This window comes from Impatiens glandulifera, chromosome 8, assembly GCF_907164915.1.
Source record: "Impatiens glandulifera chromosome 8, dImpGla2.1, whole genome shotgun sequence".
Lineage (NCBI taxonomy): Eukaryota > Viridiplantae > Streptophyta > Magnoliopsida > Ericales > Balsaminaceae > Impatiens > Impatiens glandulifera.
Window position 1 is genome coordinate 4,326,855 of NC_061869.1, and position 20,245 is coordinate 4,347,099.

The 20,245-nt window shown below is 32.2% G+C and overlaps 5 protein-coding genes across 6 annotated transcripts; 3 read left to right on the forward strand and 2 right to left on the reverse strand.

Annotated features, from left to right (window-relative positions):
- Positions 1–33: 33 nt before the first annotated feature.
- Positions 34–2,030, forward strand: LOC124911296 (60S ribosomal protein L10a-1-like). The gene is made up of 6 exons (XM_047451760.1): positions 34–133; positions 288–325; positions 938–1,157; positions 1,240–1,405; positions 1,485–1,690; positions 1,821–2,030. The coding sequence occupies exons 2-6, from the start codon at positions 321–323 to the stop codon at positions 1,872–1,874; spliced, it is 651 nt and encodes a 216-aa protein (XP_047307716.1). The 5' UTR covers positions 34–133; positions 288–320; the 3' UTR covers positions 1,875–2,030.
- A 932-nt stretch (positions 2,031–2,962) lies between these two features.
- On the reverse strand, positions 2,963–4,746 carry LOC124911295 (probable calcium-binding protein CML48). The gene is made up of 5 exons (XM_047451758.1): positions 4,398–4,746; positions 4,277–4,323; positions 3,559–3,734; positions 3,438–3,456; positions 2,963–3,238 (listed from the first exon to the last, which is right to left on the reverse strand). The coding sequence occupies exons 1-5, from the start codon at positions 4,708–4,710 to the stop codon at positions 3,125–3,127; spliced, it is 669 nt and encodes a 222-aa protein (XP_047307714.1). The 5' UTR covers positions 4,711–4,746; the 3' UTR covers positions 2,963–3,124.
- Positions 4,747–8,375: 3,629 nt separating this feature from the next.
- Positions 8,376–10,135, forward strand: LOC124911292 (rho GTPase-activating protein 5-like). The gene is made up of 3 exons (XM_047451755.1): positions 8,376–8,927; positions 9,000–9,471; positions 9,549–10,135. The coding sequence occupies exons 1-3, from the start codon at positions 8,515–8,517 to the stop codon at positions 9,966–9,968; spliced, it is 1,305 nt and encodes a 434-aa protein (XP_047307711.1). The 5' UTR covers positions 8,376–8,514; the 3' UTR covers positions 9,969–10,135.
- LOC124911294 lies at positions 10,102–11,690 on the reverse strand. 2 transcript variants are annotated; one of them, XM_047451756.1, is made up of 2 exons: positions 11,558–11,690; positions 10,102–11,261 (listed from the first exon to the last, which is right to left on the reverse strand). In XM_047451756.1, exon 2 carries the CDS (start codon positions 11,206–11,208, stop codon positions 10,216–10,218), a length of 993 nt encoding a protein of 330 aa, XP_047307712.1. In that variant the 5' UTR covers positions 11,209–11,261; positions 11,558–11,690; the 3' UTR covers positions 10,102–10,215. The 2 variants fall into 2 exon arrangements, with proteins under 2 accessions (XP_047307712.1, XP_047307713.1); XM_047451757.1 differs by having other exon boundaries at positions 11,643–11,688.
- Positions 11,691–11,782: 92 nt separating this feature from the next.
- LOC124911291 (protein transport protein Sec24-like At3g07100) lies at positions 11,783–18,431 on the forward strand. The gene is made up of 14 exons (XM_047451754.1): positions 11,783–12,218; positions 12,364–12,429; positions 13,465–13,518; positions 13,603–13,775; positions 13,922–14,108; positions 14,468–14,613; positions 14,780–14,934; positions 15,024–15,105; positions 15,183–15,298; positions 15,751–15,849; positions 16,620–16,743; positions 16,840–17,108; positions 17,696–17,910; positions 17,989–18,431. The coding sequence occupies exons 1-14, from the start codon at positions 11,891–11,893 to the stop codon at positions 18,198–18,200; spliced, it is 2,226 nt and encodes a 741-aa protein (XP_047307710.1). The 5' UTR covers positions 11,783–11,890; the 3' UTR covers positions 18,201–18,431.
- Positions 18,432–20,245: the final 1,814 nt, after the last annotated feature.

Consider the following 20,245-nt stretch of genomic DNA (forward strand, 5'->3'; position numbering starts at 1 on the left):
GCACAGCCCAAAGCTTGTGATTCTTCTTCTTCTTCTTCATCATCTCTATCAGAGAAATCAATCAGTAGTATATCAAAAGGATACTCTCCTTTTGCGCTCGCCAGCTTTCGTCGCCGGCGCTCTCTATCTCAAGGTTATCTCTCTTTCTCTCTCAACGATCCTCATTTTCATTCTTCCATTTTCCCTGCTTGATCTCTTTTGTTGTTTTTCTTATAGTTAACTGTGAAATCTACGTTTTCTTGATCCGATTGAAACAATAATTTGTGTTTCCTTCTTCCGTGAAACAGATCAAAGACTAGAGGAAGAGTTGAGATTCAGCCATGAGGTACGTGCTTACTTTTGACATTTTACGTTGTTCTTAGTCTGAATGTGATTGAACCAAGTAAATCAGCTTGCAGTTAGTAATTTCGATTCATTGCATTGTATAATCCTGAATGTTACAATCTCGTCGATGTTTATCATTGTAGAATGAATCTTCATTGACTTAAAAAAGTTTCCATAGTATGATTTGTCTGATTGATAGCTGTTTCATTTATGTATGTTGTTCTTGATCTGATTGTGATTAAACCAAGTAAATCAGTTTACAATTAGTAAATTCGATTTATCAAATTGTATAATCCTGTTTCTCATATAAAAATGCTCCAATCTCGACTATGTTTATCATTTTAGAATCATCTTCATTGACTTAAAAAAGTTCCCAGTATGATTTGTCTGATTGGTAGCTGTTTCTTCTATATATGCTCTTCTTAGTCTTGACATGATTGAACCAAGTAAATCAGTTTGCAATTAGTTAGAAAATTCGATTTATCGAATTGTCTAATCCTGTGTTCCAATCTCGTCTATGTTTATCATTGTAGATTCTTCAATCACTTAAAAAAGTTCCCATAGTATGATTTATCTGATTGATAGCAGCTAATTCTATATATGATCTCTGCAGTAAGCTTCAAAGCGATGCATTGAGAGAAGCTATCACTCAAATTAGCAGTGATTCAAAAGAAAAAAAGAGGAACTTCACTGAGACAATTGAACTCCAGATTGGTTTGAAGAATTATGATCCTCAGAAAGATAAACGTTTCAGTGGTTCTGTAAAACTTCCCCACATTCCTCGTCCCAAGATGAAAGTCTGCATGCTTGGTGACGCCCAACATGTTGAAGAGGTAATCAAATTTGTTTAGGTTAAACTCCAATCCTGATTAATTGGGTAAGTCTCTGATAGTTATTTTTGATGAACAACAATAGGCTGAGAAAATGAGTCTTGAATATATGGATGTTGAAAGTCTGAAGAAACTAAACAAGAACAAGAAGCTAGTTAAGAAGCTAGCAAAGAAATATCACGCGTTTTTGGCATCAGAAGCTGTTATCAAACAAATTCCCCGTCTTTTGGGTCCTGGTCTTAACAAGGCAGGCAAGTAGTTTTAATAACCCAGATCAAAAAAACTTGATAATTTAGGTTTTCTTGTAGATTTATAAGTATAATCTTGCAGGAAAGTTTCCAACACTTGTCAGTCACCAAGAATCACTTGAATCTAAAGTGAATGAAATCAAAGCTACTGTAAAATTCCAACTTAAGAAGGTTCTCTGCATGGGGGTTGCGGTTGGAAACCTCGGAATGGAAGAAAAGCAAATATTTCAGAACGTTCAAATGAGCGTCAATTTCCTAGTTTCTCTGTTGAAGAAAAACTGGCAAAATGTAAGTAATTTACTTCCTTCCTCCTAACAAACAAGAACTAACAAAAAAATATTTGTAAATTTATTTAATAATGTACATTACAATTTGAATATTAAATAAATTATGTTCTTAATCATTCTATATTATATAGGTGAGGTGCTTGTACTTGAAGAGCACCATGGGGAAACCAGTCCGGATCTTTTAAGGAGCTCTTTTTAATTATTCAATACTTTTGCTGTCTTTTCACATGTTCTTTAATGTTTTGTGTTCTAACTAATGTAGTTTTTTTTTCAAAAATTATGATTGTTCTATTCTTGATTCTGTTTTGACTTATTTATTGGACATGAAAAGAATACTAAAGGATTGTTATTGTTTTGTTGCTAGGGTGAGCATTTAAACTAATCTTAAATACTAATTTGATTACAGATTGAATTTTTTATTAAAAATATATTAATTAATTTTATTTTATCACAATATAATATATTTTTTAAGCTCTTATTTGAAAGATTTGGAAGAGATAATTATTATTTTTTGATAAAAATTATAAAATGAATTTAATAAATAATAAAAATAAAAATTTTAAATTAAAAAATATTTTAGTATTTTAATTAATGAATTGAAAATATTTTATAATTCAAATCTAAAAAAAATAATATAATAAGATTTTATTTTCAGTCACTATTAAATTTTAATTAATTAAAATATTTGAAGAAACTTTATATTAGAAAATAAAAACAGAAGATCCATTGAGTTGATATAAGAATTTTTTTAAATACTAATTTATATTTTTTTAATAATAAATTATTATTCTGTTAGATTTTTGTAATATATTTTCGGAAATATAGGTCTAGTTTCATATTAAAAAGATATAAAAACAAAGTATACAAATATAAGCTATCACCCATTCTTACAAATACAGACTTTTTAATCTAAATGATAAAGCACAAGTATTTTTAAATAGAACCAAAATAATATCAGAAATGAATTTTTTATATCAATAATGTCCATGTCTCTGATTAATCTTGGAGGGTCCTGGCACATCTCACTATTTTGATCTTTCACTTTAAAATGATTTTTTTCAATTAGAATTGGGCAGTAATCATCTAAACCATTATCATTTTTCTCACTAAACTTCAATTTTCTAATATTTTTTATTTATTAAATGTCACATAAATTTTCAGCTTTGTGCTGTTAAAATAATATCAACCTTCACTAGGCAAAATTTCCTCTAAGAACTCATTCATGTATATCATGGTTAATGAGATTGAATACTATTTAATGGCACAATTTTACTACTATTAAATAATAACCAGATCAAATAACATAATAATAATAATCGATTTCACTACTATTAAAACCAACAGCACGACAAATTAACCCTCTTCGTAATCAATAATAGTAATCAACTATTATTACTATATTCGATTTACCTTGACCTAAACAAACCGTGACGAATCAGTCATCGTATTGCACAATAAACGGGATGATCATAGACATAAATGCATCATAAGAAATAGTCGCCGAACCAGTATATCTCGGATCCTTCTCCTTAAATTTATCTGTCATGCCCTGAAAAACACATATTGACTACTTCAAATCATCAGATTATGCATGCATTTTTTTGAAAAAAATTACACATTGGAAATGCAGCCCTCATTTCAGATCCAGATGACAAACAACTAATAAAGTTTTGATTTTTTGTCTCGAACAGGTTTAGTTTCAAAACAAAACAAAATCCCAAAATGGGGCATAGGATTATATATATTACCTTGACCACCATCCCACACCTGCAAATCATGAAACAAACAAAAAAAGGTTAAAATATGTGATCAAGATTTGGATACCCCTTTGGAATAGAAAAAGTTATATGAAATATAAGCTGTTCTTACTCCACAAAGCTATCAAAATTGAGCTCAACCCTCCTTGAAGATGCATTTTCATATCTCGAAAGAAGCACTTGAAGAACAGATTGTGGAAGAGCATATCCAAGGCTGTATAATGCATCTTTCAGCTCTGTCGCATCAATTTTTCCACTCCTATCTCTATCAAACCTCTCGAAAACTCCCTATTATACAACAAGAACAACAACAACATCTATAAATCCTATGTATGTATACCTTTGAAGATGAATCACATGGACATGGGAAAGTAAAAGAACCCTAACCCATCAAATGTCATATAAAATTCAAAACTCCTCAATCCAAACTAAATAGAATCATAATTCATATGCAATCTGCTTCATCTTCCCCAAATCAAATCCATCCAGAACTAAACCAAGATTCTATGCAACATTCCAAGACTACAGAGAATCATATATGTATGTATATACCTTTGAAGATGAATCACATGGACATGGGAAAGAAAAAGAACCCTAGCTCATCAAAATCCATAAAAAATTCAAAACTCCTCAATCCAGTCTATCCAAACTACAGAGAATCATATGAAATCTGCTTCATTTTCCCCAAATCAAATCCATCAAGAACTAACACAATATTCTATGCAACATTCCAAAACCAGTAATTAACAGCAATTCCACATAGCAATGAAGTAACTAAACTACTAAAACATTAACAAACAACAAAAAAATGATAAATCAATAATCATTACCCGCCATTGGCCAAGACAGCTCCATAATTCAGTAAATTCTTTAGGACCTGCAACAAGTTAACAAACATTCTAAAACTCGTCTGTTTGAACAAACACATATCAATTTGAATAGAAAACTGACCAATTCTAAGAGGATCCATAGGATTCTTAAAGAGAAACATTAACAAACGGATAGTTCGAAGGCTGAATCGCTGATAACCGTTGGATAGAGCTTGTTGAAGTTCTCTTTCATCTATAAAACCACTCCGGTCACGGTCGGCCATTTGAAAACTCTGTACGACGTTAGGCGGAGTTCCCGGCGGGAAAGAAGGATATCCATAGTTAGTCTGGCCACCGTAATTGGTCTGAGGAGCGGCCGGATAAGGTTCTCCCCATCCGTAACCCTCCGGCGCCGGCGGTGCGGAAGGCGGTTGAGATTGATAGAAACGAGCCATTCAACCGCTAAGAGAAGAAATAATCTATCTTGAAAAGCTTCCCCTCTTTTCTAGAATCTGGAAAATTAATATCAATTGAGCTATTTATGTTTTTATAATGGTTCAAATAACATAATTCAACTTTTTATTAACAAATAATTCTATCAAATTTAAATAAAATTATTGGATAATTATTTTATTGAGCAACACTATGGCACGAAAATTTAATGGCAGGATGGAGTGATTTGAGAATGATGTGACATTATGTAATTGGAGAGAAAAGTTCAATTAGAATTACGTATTGTCACATTATTTCCGACACCAAATTCTCGATCTTTTATTTTGATTGAATTAATTATATATTACACAATTTAATAAAAAAGAAGCAATTGAACTATTATTGATTATGTATATAACTTTACTTGACTAATTTGTACATATACAAACTTCATTTCCATTTTTTTTTATTAAAATATATACATAACCATATCTTATCTATTAAAAAAAGAAAAAAGTGTTTCTAATTCTAGGATTTTTTTTCTATTATTATATTACCTTAAAAATGAGATGGTCCATTTTAAAAGATTTAAAAAATGTTATTAAATATATAAGTAATTGAATATATATAATTAAATTAAATATTTAATAACAAATGTTTTCAAATAAATTTATACATATTTTTACGTTCAAACACAATTTCAACTCAAAATTTAAGTGTTTTTGAATAGAAAAGCTACTATTATCATCTAATAAATTGTCATATATTAAAGGAATTCAATCCAAACATGGTTGAGAAAAAAAGAAGTCATTTCACAAAATTCTCGCAATTATTTGTTATTTTCCTTCTTCAAACAAAACAACAAAATTGGGTAGTTGCATACCAAACATGACTTGATAAGTAGGTTAGCTTGGAATTTGCAAGAGGAAAAAAATAATTAAATTATATACATAAATATCAAAGGAGATAAATCAAAATGCTTAAAAAAATGTCCTTCCAAAATCAAGGTTATGAAATGTAATCAATTTCTAGTTTATTCTCTTTACAAATATGCCTCGTTGAGTATTATGAATGATATACTTGTACCACTATAACTAAATTGTATTACTATTATTAGATCAAACATGTAAATATATCCTACAAAAGTTTTGAACAATTTTGATATATATATATATATATATATACTCTTTTGTTGGCTTTTTATCGAGCTTTCAACCATAAAAAATAAATAAAGGGTTGGAGTTGTATGAAACCATATTTTTTAACACTAATATTTTTTTTTTTAATATTCTTGATCTTCTCGGTATTGTTGAAAGTTAATAAACCTCTTTTTAAGTTAAATATTTTTGTTATAGTAGAGCTTGTTTTTAGATGTGTAGTCCCATAATTTTTACTCATTGATTTGTAACTATGTATTTATTGTGTCATATTTATTTAATTATTTTAAAATTTATCATTCTGTACTATAAAGATCAAGAAAAAAAAATTATCTAAATTCAATCTAATCACATTCATAAAAAATACACAAAACTTTCATGAAAATAAAATAATTCATTTTTAATTGGTCAATGCAAATTTGGAAGCAATCATTCATCCAAACGATGAACATAAACAACATGGAGGCACATTCAATGATTATACATAAAATTCCCTTATCACACTAAATTTAGAGGATAAAGAAAAACAAATAAATTAATTTAAAGATTGGAATAACCTTGATGATTTCCAATGTATTTGGAGATCTCCTATATCAATAAATCATAATGATTGTTTCTTTCCATGACCATAGGATTTAATTATCGTTTCGTTATAATGCATTTTTTTATAGATGAATTCTTTAATCGCATTTAAAAATTTAGCGTTATTGTGTTATTACATTTCAGATATACAATAAGTTTTAATAAAAATAAATATTTATCAATTGTTTATGATACAATAAAATTCAATCTTAAAAGGATCTCATCTACCAATAAAAACAGGAATACGCTTCTAAATAAAAATTGTTATAATTTTCTAAAGAGTCTTTAATTTTTCAACAAGAATCAAATGATCCCGATCTAAAAAAAAAAAGAAGAATCAAATGATTAGGAATAATTGTTTTTTTCTTATGCAATTTTGGAGGACCCATTTTAATTCCCTATTGAGGTGGGTATAGATCACTCATTAAAGGGATAATTTAATGATATTTGGCGCATTCCATTTTTATTTTATTTTTATTAATATTATTATATATATATATATATATATATATAAACTTTTAAAAGTAAATTTAGAGCTATTTTTACTTAACTTTCCTTATAAAGAAACTTTAAAATTGAAAAGTCATAAATTTCAACTTTTTTTTTTCTATCGAAGAAGATGACTTGTTTCTATTTTTATTACATCATATCCTCTAAGCGGGTTGGTGACAAATTTTTAAATCTATATTTTTTTTTTAATTTTTTTTTTTGTAATAGATAGTTTTTGAATTAGAATTTTAATCTATACAAATTCATAGATGTTATATTTTATTATTTACAAATTATATTATATATGAAATAACTTATTTGATTTTTAATTTCTTATTAAAAAACACTAAATAATATATTTCACAATAAAATTTATAACATTTGTCAACCTATTCAAAAACCCTATTTCTGTTCATTATAGATTTAATGTCAAATATCAATATATTAGATATTTTTGTATAAAAAAATGTTACAATCAAATTTATTGTCATCAATTACATCCTTTGTGGCCAATACATATCATTAAAGTTTTCAACTTTTCAAAACAACCTAATATAGTGTCATCATTATATATATTCAAATTTATTTACTCATCAATTTTAAGTAGCTAACTTACCTAACTCAGACTTTAAAATATTATTTATTTAATAAAATAATCTTTATAAGAAAATTCCAAAGAAACAAGACCCTACTAGATAGTTGTGGCCAAATTGCCATTTTTAATATATATATATATATATATATATATATAAATGGTCCATTCTCTTTGGTTAGAATATGAAAAATCAAATAATTTTAATTTATATATGTTTTTTTTTAAAATGGAACTGAAACTAAATTTGAAAGTAAAAATTTAGTATATTTTGGTACTGGAGAGTGTCGAAAATTCACATGATATTTTCTTACTTGATTTCAGTATATGAGAAAGAATGGAAGAAGTCCTCCTATCACTCGATCTACCTATCTCCTGATCAAGATCAAGCGGGCTTGTGTAGGCAGATGTTGTAAGGGACCTTCTCTCCAACTACGAGTTGCCAAAGACTTAATGAATGGAGTAAAAGAACTTGGGATCGTCAATCTCTTCCTTAAAGATTGAGATGAATTCATGTCGGTCAATTAACCCTTTTCACCCGTTCGCTCAACTCCAAATACTTGATAAGTGGAGTAAAAGAATTTGGGATCATAGATCTCCTTCTTAAAGATTGAGATGAGTCGATGTTCAAACATTTATGTGTTGAAATACAAAAACAAAAAAACCAAAAAAATTAATAAAATATTTAAATAAATTTAAAATAGATTTGTTTGTCCAAACTATTGGGCCAATAGATAATAGTTTGGGGACCAAATCAGAAATTTGTATGTCTTGTCTCCGAAGAAGAGGAAGGTTGACAGATAGGCAAACATTAAATTTGTATAATACATACATACATACAGCTAACAAGCTTACTTTCTCTCTCAAGATTTCTTCAATGGTGTCCAAGGAACAGAGAAAAATAATAACTTCATGATTCTCACGTCCTTCCTCCATTGTTTCTTTAATTCCAAACAAATCTCAAATTTCAATTTTCTATAACCCCAAAACAAAACAAGAATTATACCATGACAGAAGTTCTTCACTCATCCCAGTCTTCTTCATCTTCCTCCTTATCGTGCGCACCCTCTTCTTCTTCTTCTTCACACGAAGACCCATTGAGGAGAGAGAGAGTTGAAGAACAAGAAAGAGAAGAAGAAGAAGTCTGTTCTAGGGTTCTTACGCCGGAGAACAGAGAAGTAGAAATAGAAAGAGATCAATTATCTCTGTTAGCCCTTCTTCTAACCCTTTTCAGAAAATCCTTCTGGATGGCTTCTTGCAAGACCAACGATGGAGAAGAAGATATTTCAAACGGGATGGACATCAGTTGGCCCACTAACGTACGCCACGTCGCACATGTCACCTTCGATAGATTCAATGGCTTCTTGGGTTTACCTGTTGAATTCGAACCAGAAGTACCCAGAAGAGCACCTAGCGCCAGGTTTGATCTTCATGATCTTCTTCATGATCTTCTTCATCTTCTTTATTATAACTGTTTTCTTCATTTTTGAAGCACGACGGTTTTCGGGGTTTCGACAGAATCAATGCAATTGTCATTCGACAAAAGAGGAAACAGCGTACCAACAATCCTCCTTTTAATGCAACGTCGTCTTTACGTTCAAGGAGGATTACAGGCTGAAGGTATTTTTAGAATTAATGCTGAAAACAGTCAAGAGGAATTCGTTAGAGAACAGCTAAACAGAGGTTTACTTCCACAAGGAATCGATGTTCATTGTTTAGCCGGTTTGATCAAGGCCTGGTTCAGAGAACTCCCAACCGGAATACTCGATTCTCTCTCGCCCGAGCAGGTGACTCAGTCTCAATCGGAAGAAGAATGTTCGGCTTTAGTCGCACTTCTTCCCTCCACTCAATCGGCTTTACTAAGTTGGGCTGTTAATCTAATGGCTGATGTTGTTCAAATGGAACATGTTAACAAGATGAATGCACACAATGTTGCCATGGTTTTCGCACCCAACATGACTCAGGTATTACTAATAAAACTCGAACCTAAACCTAAACAACAAATATATAATATTTATTGTGTTTCTCTGCTGCTTATTAGATGGTGGATCCTTTGACTGCATTGATGTATGCTGTTCAAGTGATGAACTTTTTAAAGTCACTCATAACTAAGACTCTACGCGAAAGAGAAGAAGAAGAATCCGCCATTGTTTGTACTGAGCCACCTTCTGATCAAAGTGGAAACCACAGCCCTAGTTTGGGGAATTTAACTGTCAGAGAAGAAGAAGAGGAAGAAGAAGGGCATCAGGAGGAGGCCCTTTACACAACTAAACAAGAATGTGAATCAGAATCTTCTGGTTCATTCATTTCTGGATTGTTATTAATCGGGCAATCAAGTGTTGTTAAAGATCCTGTAAACACTGATCTTCATCAGCTACCGGATAAGGGTGGAAAGGGGATTAGTAATTTGAGTCGGATTAATTCAATGGTCGAGAGGAACAGGAGTGAAGCTTGGCGATGAATCTGGTGGGATGGATTCAGAAAATTTGATTTCTTGGTTGTTGGTTTGCTTTAATCATTCTCATTCCTTTGTTAATTCAAGTTTTTTTTTTAGTTTCTGATTTCAGAAATGTATCAAATCTGTACACTATTCCTAACTTTGGTAAAAAATTTCCATTCATCAATGTTGTTTTTTAAACTAACATGTCTTTAAACAAAACAGGTAAGGTAGGGAACAAAAGAAAGTACCTTTGATTGTTGAAACATCATTACTCGGCTTTTTTGGCAGCTTTAGGTTTCTTCTTGTTCTTGGAACTAAACTTCTTCGGGCTTAATGAGAACAAATCCTTGTATTTCTCAAGAACCCTTTCCTTCTCTTGTGGTTTACCCAACAACTCATAAGCATCCGCAACTCTCTGCACAATCGATTTCTCTTGTGGCTTACGATCGAAATCTTCCAAGCCTTTGAAAAGTTTTATAGTTCTCTCTGGCATGTTGTTTCTGTGATACACAGCTACCATAAGTTGGCATAGCTGCCAAGGAACAGAATGAAGATCAAATCCAATTTTCTTTTCCCAAACTTGATGAGCTTCTTCTGCTCGATTATCCATATCTAGGGCACGAATAAGCTGTGCATAAGTTCCCCTTGTATTTCCTTGTCCTTTGCTAAGCATCCATTTGATCACTTGAATAACTCTATGCCATTGTTCATCCTTTTCGAGAAGAAATATAACTCTTTTGAGATGTCCTACAGGGAAATTCTGTTCCCAAGCTACCCACGAATCAAGTGCTTCGTGAACTGCCTCTTTACTGTTGTCTTCCATGTCTGTTAGGTTCTCCACTATAAACTTGACCCTATCTTTTCGACGAATATTGTCCCGAGGTTGACAATTATCATTGTTTCCCATTATCTGAGATGAGGTTTGATGGTCGACTTGTTCATCCTTGTCCTCATCCTCTGAGGTTGTTTCATCGCTCTTCACAAATCGTTTATGATTCTCGGTCATACTGAATCTTCGGTTTGCCATGAACTGAGATGAGGTTTGATGGTCGACATCTTCGTCCTCTGAGGTTGTTTCATCGCTCATGAATACTTTGCGATTCTCAATCATACTGAAGCTTCTATTTGTCAATAGAGAATGGCCAAGTAGTGTTGATTTCATCAAGTGAAAAGCTGGACTTTCACAAGTACTGGCGATATCATATCTCCATTTCAGGCATCTTAACCCTAATTGAGGAAATCGTCTAACTAATTTGGCCATAACCTTTCTTCTCCCACAAATCCTTCAATTGGAAAAATGCTACTAGTTGTTACCTACAGACGATGGATACATGTTTTAAGAGAGAATTCAACAGAAAACCCTAAACAATCTTTAGTCTCTGCAATCATTCTAGTTCGTTCAAATCAGACAAACAAGTTGAAATAGTTGAGTAACTTCACTGAAGCATTTTATCGAACACCTTATGTGCATAAAAAGTGTATCCACGAAATATGACGAATGTAAAGTTCGTGTAATCAAACATACGCAGATTATTATGTGATAGTGAAGCAAAACACATCGATGAAATCATAAATATACACATATATAAAGGAATAGAAGAAAACCTAACCTCGCGACAATGGAGATGGTTGATATATACATACAGAGGAGGAGATAGATTGAGTAAATATAAGGAGAATAGAAGAAAGCTTCACCTCATAACAATGGAGTCGGCTCTGATATATACATACAGAAGATAATTGTAGAGAGAGAAAGTGAAAGGTTAATCGTCTGTTATATAGTAAGTAGTAATTTGACTCTTTTGACAACTGAAAGACTATTTTACCCCTTCATTTCTCCAAAATTGAACCTAATCAGTCCAACTCGTCTTCGTCAGTCTAGCTAGGTTTCTCTTTTCAATTTCGATCTAATCTGTATCTATCTTTCTATCTAGCAAAGATCAATGGCGGTGAGGGCGTCGACAATTCGTTTTCCGATCGATCCAGACGCGCTTGAATCTTCTGGCGTACCGTGGGGTGTGACGGTGACGCCTTTCGCCGGAAGGGATGAGAACGGGAATCCTCCAACGTATGGATCGGATGGACATCTACTTCCTCGATGCGAGAATTGTTGGGCTTATTACAACACTTATTGTGAGCAGGAACAATGGGCATGGACTTGCTCACTTTGCGGGACTCTTAACGGACTATCCTCTGAAGCTGTTAATCGATACTCTCTCCCTGAAGCTTGTCCTGAAAACGTTTCATCTTTCATAGATCTTGAGCTCCCAAGTAAATGAAATATAATCTCGATTTTAGTAGTTTGCTATGAATTTAGTGGAGGTTTTAGAAACTCGAATCTGAAGCTCATTTCAATCTCTTTGTGCCTTTTGGCGCTTCTCATTGACATATGAGCTCTCTTTATATTGTATGGCAGTGGAAGGGTTTGAAGAAGAGGGAATGCAGGCTCAGCCAGTTTATGTTGCTGCTGTTGATTTGTCATGTAAGATGTCAATTTCTCAAAATATTTGCTCTTCAGCTTGCTGAATCAATTCATTTATCATTCTTGCTAGTGTATTAAAGTTGATCATTCTTGCTTGTGTATTCCATGTTCTAGATCATCTGTTAGACCAGACATCAATGTTCAAAGTGATTTCATAATATCAGCATGAGAGTTATATCTTCTGAAAGCTTAGATTGGATTACCCTCTAAATAGATTTTGTGAGCTTTTTGGTCATATCAATTCCTTAGCTTAGTTAACAAAGGACATTCTCTTTTCCTTTAATGCATGCATCTAAAGCTCAAAAAAAAGGAGGAAGTTACTCTATCTTGTTTCGAACCCATTGGCATTGGATACTTGTTAATAAAGTAAAATTGATTCTTGCAATGTGTGATTTTCTAATATCATAATTCTCTAAGTAGGTATATTATGGAGCAAAAGAAATGAGGAACATGAGCACATAACAGTTTATTATCTTTCTCAATGGATCATATCACTTGATATATCCTTTTTTTCCTGAAACCAAAAGAACTTGTATTAACGACAAACCATTATAAATCATCAAGTGAGACTTAACAGAAATCGCCTCCAAAGACTTATGCCAGTGAGAATTAACAGACATCACTTCACCCGAATCAAATAAAAGATCACCAATTCTCCTTATGAAGCATACAGGCATCCAAATGACCAAAACAAACACCCACTCATCAGATCCTAAACACACACATTTGATCCTCTAAATCAAGGTTCTTCCCTCTAGAAATATGTTTCCACTACCACTGCAGTGGTGCGTAAGTGTTAAACTCTGTCTTACTAAATCACTGTAACAGTTTCTCCTGCAACCTGTTTTGGAGTCTAACAATAGTAACAGACTGCAAATTATACTACATAAGTGTTTTTGTCTCATGTCTTCCAGTTTTGGTCTCTTAAAGACTGCACTTTATGTACCATTGGTCTCCTAACGACTGCACTACATTAGTATTTTGGTCTCACCTGAATTTTGTGAGGGTATGATCCTATTCACTGGTTCTGTGCAGCTTCAGAAGAGTTTCTGGAACTTGTGAAAAGTGCTTTACTAGCAGCTTTGGAAGGTTGGTTTTCTTCATTTATCTTAGCTTCAAAATTTTATTTATAACTAAAAGGTTGAGTTAATGCTTGTTCCCTTTGGAAAACAGCTCTTGGACCTGGCTCGCTGTTTGGGCTGGCTACTTTTAGTCACAAATTAGGACTTTATGATGTTCAGGGGCCTGTTCCAGTGGTGAAGAATGTTTTCATCTCCCCAGATCCAGATGTTACCTTGCCAATTGAGCTTGAAGATGTCATGCCCTTGCTGTCCTTTTTGGCTCCGGTAATTAAGGGACTTCATTTATCTGCAATTTGCACCTGTTCAAGTTATTCTGGTTTCTTGATGCAGTTTTTGTTTAAAGAAGTGTACCTAAAGATGGTATATAGGATACAGTATAGTTAAGCTGTAATGGCATTACGTTGTTACAGGTGGATACATGCAAAGATAAAATTGCATCAGCTCTTGAGACACTGAGGCCAACGACTTCATGGGAAAGGACAACAGCTGCAGGTCAAGGATTAGATGGAGTGTTCTTAGGTGGACGAGGTTTTGGAGCAGCAATGGAATCCTTATTCAATTACCTTGGCTCAGAATATGGAAACACATTTGCTTTAGGTAAGAAAAACTGTAACGGTTAATAATATTGATAAGTAAATGTAGGATAGAAACTAGGGTTTACAAAGAAATGATGAGAATCAGAGTAGGGGATGAAACCCAGAAGAAGGGGTGGGAGGGTAACAAGTATAGGTAGCTCAAGTGGTAAGAATCTTGAACTAAAAGGTTGAGGTTTTAGTTCAATTTCCACTTAAAGCACCTTGATTGAAGTGGGGATAATGGCAGTATGATGTTTTGCTAGCCTCCTCCAAGGTAAAATCGTGGTCTAAAAAGAAAAGACAAGTATTAGTAAGCAAGTGTCCTATTTTCCTCTCAAATTTGTTCTATTAATGTAAGAGCTTACTTTGAAATAATTGCAGCTCGAGTCTTTGCCTTTTTATCTGGCGCTCCTGACTATGGATCTGGGCAGCTGGATACAAGACGTTACGGGGAGCAATATGCTAGTAAAGGAGAGGATGCTGACCGTGCTCTACTTCCAGAACAGACTCCATACTACAGGGATTTGGTAAATTTTATTTTGTTATCATGATATTGATTTGGCGATATAAGCCCATAATTTTTGTAATGGTTAGGAAAGTTGCTCTAAATGTGGTGAAGTGTAAACTCATACCTACCTCAATAGAACTTGGTGATATGAGCTTCAAACTGAAGCACTGCTATATATTTCACAGGCTACTGTTGCTGTTCAATCAGGTGTTTGTGTGGATATATTTGCTGTTACAAATGAGTACACTGATTTGGCATCCTTGAAGTTTCTTAGCATAGAGAGTGGAGGATCACTATTCCTATATTCAAATACAGATGACTCAACCCTTCCACAGGACATGTGAGTACTCAAGGATACACATATCTATGCACCTTTGTGTGTATATTCCAGATCAATTTCATTAAACAAGTGCAAGGATGTGATTGCAGGTATCGGATGCTAAGTCGCCCATATGCGTTTAACTGTATTCTTCGGCTTCGGATGTCTTCTGAATTCAAAGCTGGTCATTCTGTAAGTTATGGCATATTCAGTCAAAGGTTTGTGTCAATTGTATTATCTGTTAATGGTGTTTGGGATGTTTTCTGCAGTACGGACATTTCTTCCCAGATCCACAGTATGAAAATGTCCAACACGTAATTTGTTGCGACTCATATGCCACATATGCTTATGATTTCGATTTTGCAAATAATATTGGATTTTCTAGGTATATATTCTTTTAGTCGTCTTGTTGGTTTCATTTTCATTTAAGATCTGGTTTCACCGATGTATCCATATTTTCATTCGTAATGTTAAATATTACCGATGTATCCATATTTCAAAAAGAGGAATATTTGAAATAATATTACCAGATGCCCCTTCTTCTTTACTTGTTGCACTGTAAACAAGAAGGATGAGAAAATTGTTTCCTTTATGGTTGTCGTTATGGTGAAAGCATACTCTCCTCGAACAGTTATGAAAAGCATTTGTCCAATATGTTTTTTGCAGTTACTTTTGGTTCTCTCTTGTTGAACATTGGGATTGTAGTAATAAGTTACAATTAAATCCGATGTACTTTATTTTGTTGATGTTATATTCATTGCAATGTTTCATTTGTCTGAGTGTACGCTCTCTCTTCTTCTATTTTATCAATGTATGACAACTGGGTTGTTTTTGCAGACACACATCAGAACCTCCTATGTTACAGATCGCATTTCAGTACACTGTTGTTGTACCTCCTGAAGAGCTTTCTGGTTCTGATACAAGATCTGGAAATAGGTACACCAATTACCTACTCGAACTCGCTCATTTTTCCTTAAAAAACACACACACACACACACACACACATATATATAACAAATTATTGCACATTCCATGTAAAACTGTTTTCTGGATTATGTAAATGTACATTTCAGATTGTTATTTCCTCAAAGAGTGAGTTTTTGGTGCTGAACTGAATTAATCTAAGAATGATGTTATTCCTCTTTTTCCTTGGTTATTTTTCTCACATGTTTGTCTGTGAAACCATTCAGTTGGCCATTGTATAAATTCATGGTTTAGATTAGATGTGACATTATGATGCATTATAACTAGTATTTTCTCACAATCTATGTGACATAAAATTGCAAAAGTTCAAATTAAAACTGATTTTTCTTTTCCATTTGGTATAAGATTTTTTTGAATCATGAATCAGATTATAGTTTATTTTTTGTTCTTTCATTTGATATGTAAATTATTTTCTCGACGATGATCCAAATTGTGGTGTAATTTTTTCAAGTATAAAGTTTTTCTTTTTTTTCTTAATGATGATCAATTTACTTTTTAGATAATCATGATTTTTGGCAACATAACATATGTAGATTTTTCATATCACGACCAACATGAAGAAAAAAAAATGGTATCAAAGCAGCCTGTTCTATGCCTTTTTTCTCTTCAAATTGTAAAGAAAGTATTTATTTGGCATAATATTGGTATTTGTATCCATAAGAAGTAAAATTCAAGAGCTTCAAAGAATGTGATTCATCATATATTGTGTATTTGGTGGGCAGAAAAAACCATTCCCTTAAAAGAAGACTACGGATCAGAACTATGCAATTTGGAACTGCTGGTAATATGAATGAACTATATGACAGTGTTGACCCTGATGTGGTTTTGTCGATACTTGTTCACAAGGTTAGTTTATCTATTGTTATTATTTCCAGTGACAAATTTAAATCCAATTTAGCTATGTTAAATTTAATGGTTTTCATCTATAATTTTAATTCTCAGGTCATATCAGCTTCTCTAGAGCAAGGAGTCCGTGAAGGAAGGATACTGTTACATGATTGGCTAGTGATCCTCACAGCTCAGTACAATGAAACATGTGAGTATGGCCGTAGAATTTCAGCAGGAAATCAAATAGATGTCTCGTTTTCCCAGTGCCCACAATTGCAGTCATTACCTCGTTTGGTATTTGCCTTGCTTCGTAACCCTCTACTTCGTTTTCACGAGGAAGGTGTTCACCCTGACTACAGAATATATCTACAATGCCTTTTCAGGTATGTATGTATGTATGTATGTATTTGAGTGGTTTAAAGCTTGTTTGATATTGGGTTATGAATTAAAATTCTTCTTTGATGAAAAAGTGGATTATGTGAGATTATTTGGGTTAAATTATTAAAATGTCCTTTTGTATTTAAAATTTAATTCCAAGATCAAACTAGAGGTCGTTTGATTTTGCGTTTCCTAAAATAACCTTCTTCGATAAAAAACAAAAGGTTGATTTTTTTAGATTTTGTAGGATGAATTACTAAAATGTCGTATTTAAAATTAAAATTTAATAAAAGTGAAATAAGGGTATTTTGGTATTTTAGTCAATGAACTAAGTGATTGATGGATATAATATAGTCTATCAAATGACCTCTTAGATAAAACTGAAATTTAAGATTTTTGACTGTTAAGAACACCTAATTTTAGTTAATTAATAAAATGTAGAATTAATGTTGGAAAAGAACTTAATTTACCCTTATAATAACTTAATTTGATCAATTTACTGGGGTTAAAGTTTATATATTATCTATAATACCAAGTTATGGATGAACTTATTTCGATAGATTAAGTATTAAGTTGTGTTATCAACATGCAGTGCCCTTGAACCGAGTTCACTTCACCAAGCGATTTATCCAATGCTATCATCATATACAACTCCAGATAAACAAGCATTTCCTCGGCATTCTCTGAGTCGTGCTGCTCTGATAACAAGCGACAGCCCGATATTTTTCCTTGATGCCTTCACAACTTTAATAGTTTTCTACTCTTCAACAGCCGATCCTTCGCTTCCTTTCCCTCCACCTCAAGACTGTAAGTCTTTGTCAATCTCAGTATGAAAGAAATATTTTATTATGATTCAGAAACTAAACGTTTTGTTTTCAATTTCAGGTTTGTTGAGGACAACTATAAACAAACTGAAGCAAGAAAGGAGCATAACTCCGAAACTAGTTTTCATTCGCGGAGGTCAGGATGATGGTTCTGCTTTCGAGAACTATCTCATTGAAGAACAGGATGTTGATGGAAATGGCTTCACAAGTTCTACTGGTTTCGTCTCCTTTCTCGAGGATATTAACCAGAGTGTGCAAGAATACTTGAAATGAGATAACTGACCCATCATCATCATCATGAATATTTTTTTAGATATTCTTCTTTCGTGGATTAACCCAAAATTCAGATTTTGAATAATGAGATGCTTCCTTATTTTTTATTTTTTTTGTAATGGTGTTATACTTATACAAGTTAGAACCTTCATTTTGATACATAGATGAAACAAACTATAGTTTTGAAAACATTTTGAACCAGATTTTGATTCAGCTTTGTTTGTGTTTATATTGTTGTTAAGATTGCATGCCATAACTCTATCTTCTTAGGAGTTTCCAAATGAATCAGACATTTTTTTTTTAGATATTGTATAATTTGTTTAGGCTGTTGCCAATGATCTCAATAATAGTTTTTAATAATTGTATTATAGCTGTTGGACATATATGCTATTTTATTTTAAATCAAGTTCAAATGATAAATCTGACAGAAAAATTGCTTATAAATGAATGCTTTTGCTTTTTAAGTGGAGATGGGAGAGAGGAATTAAGAGAAGTATTTTAATTTGTATGGATGCTATTTTTTAAAATGGTCAATATATATTAAAAGAATGATTGAATTTTTAAATTGGGTTGTTAATTAGAATTTCGACCTTTTTTTTCAAAACTTCCAATTTGGATTTCATATTGGTAAAATTATTTAAAATAAAAAAAATTCATATTCCTTAAAAACATCATTTAAAATAATTTTAAATTTGAATTTCTAATTTAGTTAGATTATCTCGTGATATACAAATAAAAAAATATAAAAAATCCCTATTTTACCTTTTCATTTAAAAAAAATGATAAAAAAAATGTTTTAACTATATCCATAAAATAAGAAAAATACACAACCAATTTGTTTAATAATTAAAGTATGAACTTAAATTATAAATTTTAAGGCATGTAATTTATTTTTTAAAAAATAAAATAAAACATGTTTAGTAAAAAAAAATTGATAATTTTATTTTTTTGAATTTAAATTTTTTAAATCGAAATAAATTATATTTAATAAAAAAATCAGATATTTTTATAATTTTTTTATTTTATCAATTTCTTACCTAAAAAATAAATATTATTTAATTATATTTTTATATAGAATTAAATTAAATTAAAACAAAATAAATAAAATCTTCCTTTGTCAATTTTTATAAATCAATGCTAAGGTGTTCAACTGGTTAAGGTTAACCGGTTAAATCCGGTTTTACCTCTTATTTTTTTATTTTACAAACCGATTAACGTTTGATGAAATGGCCCTCATAAGTGGCTTAATTCCAAAAAAGGCCCGCGTCTGCTAATGTTTGCAAAATGGGCCTTTTTGCCCTGCGAAATGTCCATTTTATCCCTGTAATTGCACTTACTCGAATTACACTTACTCGAATTACACTTACGCGAATTACACTTACGCGAATTACACTTACGCGAATTACACTTACGCGTATTACACTTACGCGAATTACACTTACGTGTATTACACTTACGCGAATTACACTTACGCGTAATATGTAATATGCGTACATTGAAAGACGCGTATTACATATACGCGCATTATGTAATATGCGTCTTTCATACTATATAAAGCACCTAATTTTGACCCTCATTTTAAATCTCCAATTTTTAGGGTTCCGACTCTCTCTCAAACCCTATCTCCTTCGATCCCGCTGCTCTGCTAAGGTAAGACATTCTCGTCTCAATGCCTTCTTATGTATTCTAAGATTTTGAATATTATCCAAGTGCTATTATGTTGGATGACGATTTAGGGTTTTAAGTAAATTTTACAAGTTTATTTATGTAAATGACAATAAACAACACATGGGTTTGTACTTCATTGATCTATGGAAGTAGAAGTTAAACATTTCGACGGATATGGAGAATCCGACGGAGCTTAACACTCTCAACATCGGTAGAGGATTCGCTAGCGTAGGCAGATTGATGGATGGAGTAGGCAGAAAGTCAGATTGGACGATGAACCATGAATTCAATACTCATTTATATTAAAAACATGCTCTTTCATTTTGTCTTCCATTGATGATGAACCTATTCCTATTTTGATCTTCTAGAAGGTACAT

Coding starts and splice junctions, on each gene's coding strand:
- LOC124911291 (XM_047451754.1), top strand. CDS start 11,891: ATGGCGGTGAGGGCGTCGACAATTCGTTTTCCGATCGATCCAGACGCG. Junction 15,106..15,182: donor AATTCAAAGCTGGTCATTCT/GTAAGTTATGGC, acceptor TGTTTTCTGCAG/TACGGACATTTCTTCCCAGA. Junction 15,850..16,619: donor GATACAAGATCTGGAAATAG/GTACACCAATTA, acceptor TTTGGTGGGCAG/AAAAAACCATTCCCTTAAAA.
- LOC124911294 (XM_047451756.1), bottom strand. CDS start 11,208: ATGGCCAAATTAGTTAGACGATTTCCTCAATTAGGGTTAAGATGCCTG.
- LOC124911295 (XM_047451758.1), bottom strand. CDS start 4,710: ATGGCTCGTTTCTATCAATCTCAACCGCCTTCCGCACCGCCGGCGCCG. Junction 4,324..4,397: donor TATGGATCCTCTTAGAATTG/GTCAGTTTTCTA, acceptor AACTTGTTGCAG/GTCCTAAAGAATTTACTGAA. Junction 3,735..4,276: donor GCTGTCTTGGCCAATGGCGG/GTAATGATTATT, acceptor GTTGTATAATAG/GGAGTTTTCGAGAGGTTTGA.
- LOC124911292 (XM_047451755.1), top strand. CDS start 8,515: ATGACAGAAGTTCTTCACTCATCCCAGTCTTCTTCATCTTCCTCCTTA. Junction 8,928..8,999: donor AGAAGAGCACCTAGCGCCAG/GTTTGATCTTCA, acceptor TCATTTTTGAAG/CACGACGGTTTTCGGGGTTT. Junction 9,472..9,548: donor TCGCACCCAACATGACTCAG/GTATTACTAATA, acceptor GCTGCTTATTAG/ATGGTGGATCCTTTGACTGC.
- LOC124911296 (XM_047451760.1), top strand. Junction 1,158..1,239: donor ACGCCCAACATGTTGAAGAG/GTAATCAAATTT, acceptor GAACAACAATAG/GCTGAGAAAATGAGTCTTGA. Junction 1,406..1,484: donor TCCTGGTCTTAACAAGGCAG/GCAAGTAGTTTT, acceptor ATAATCTTGCAG/GAAAGTTTCCAACACTTGTC.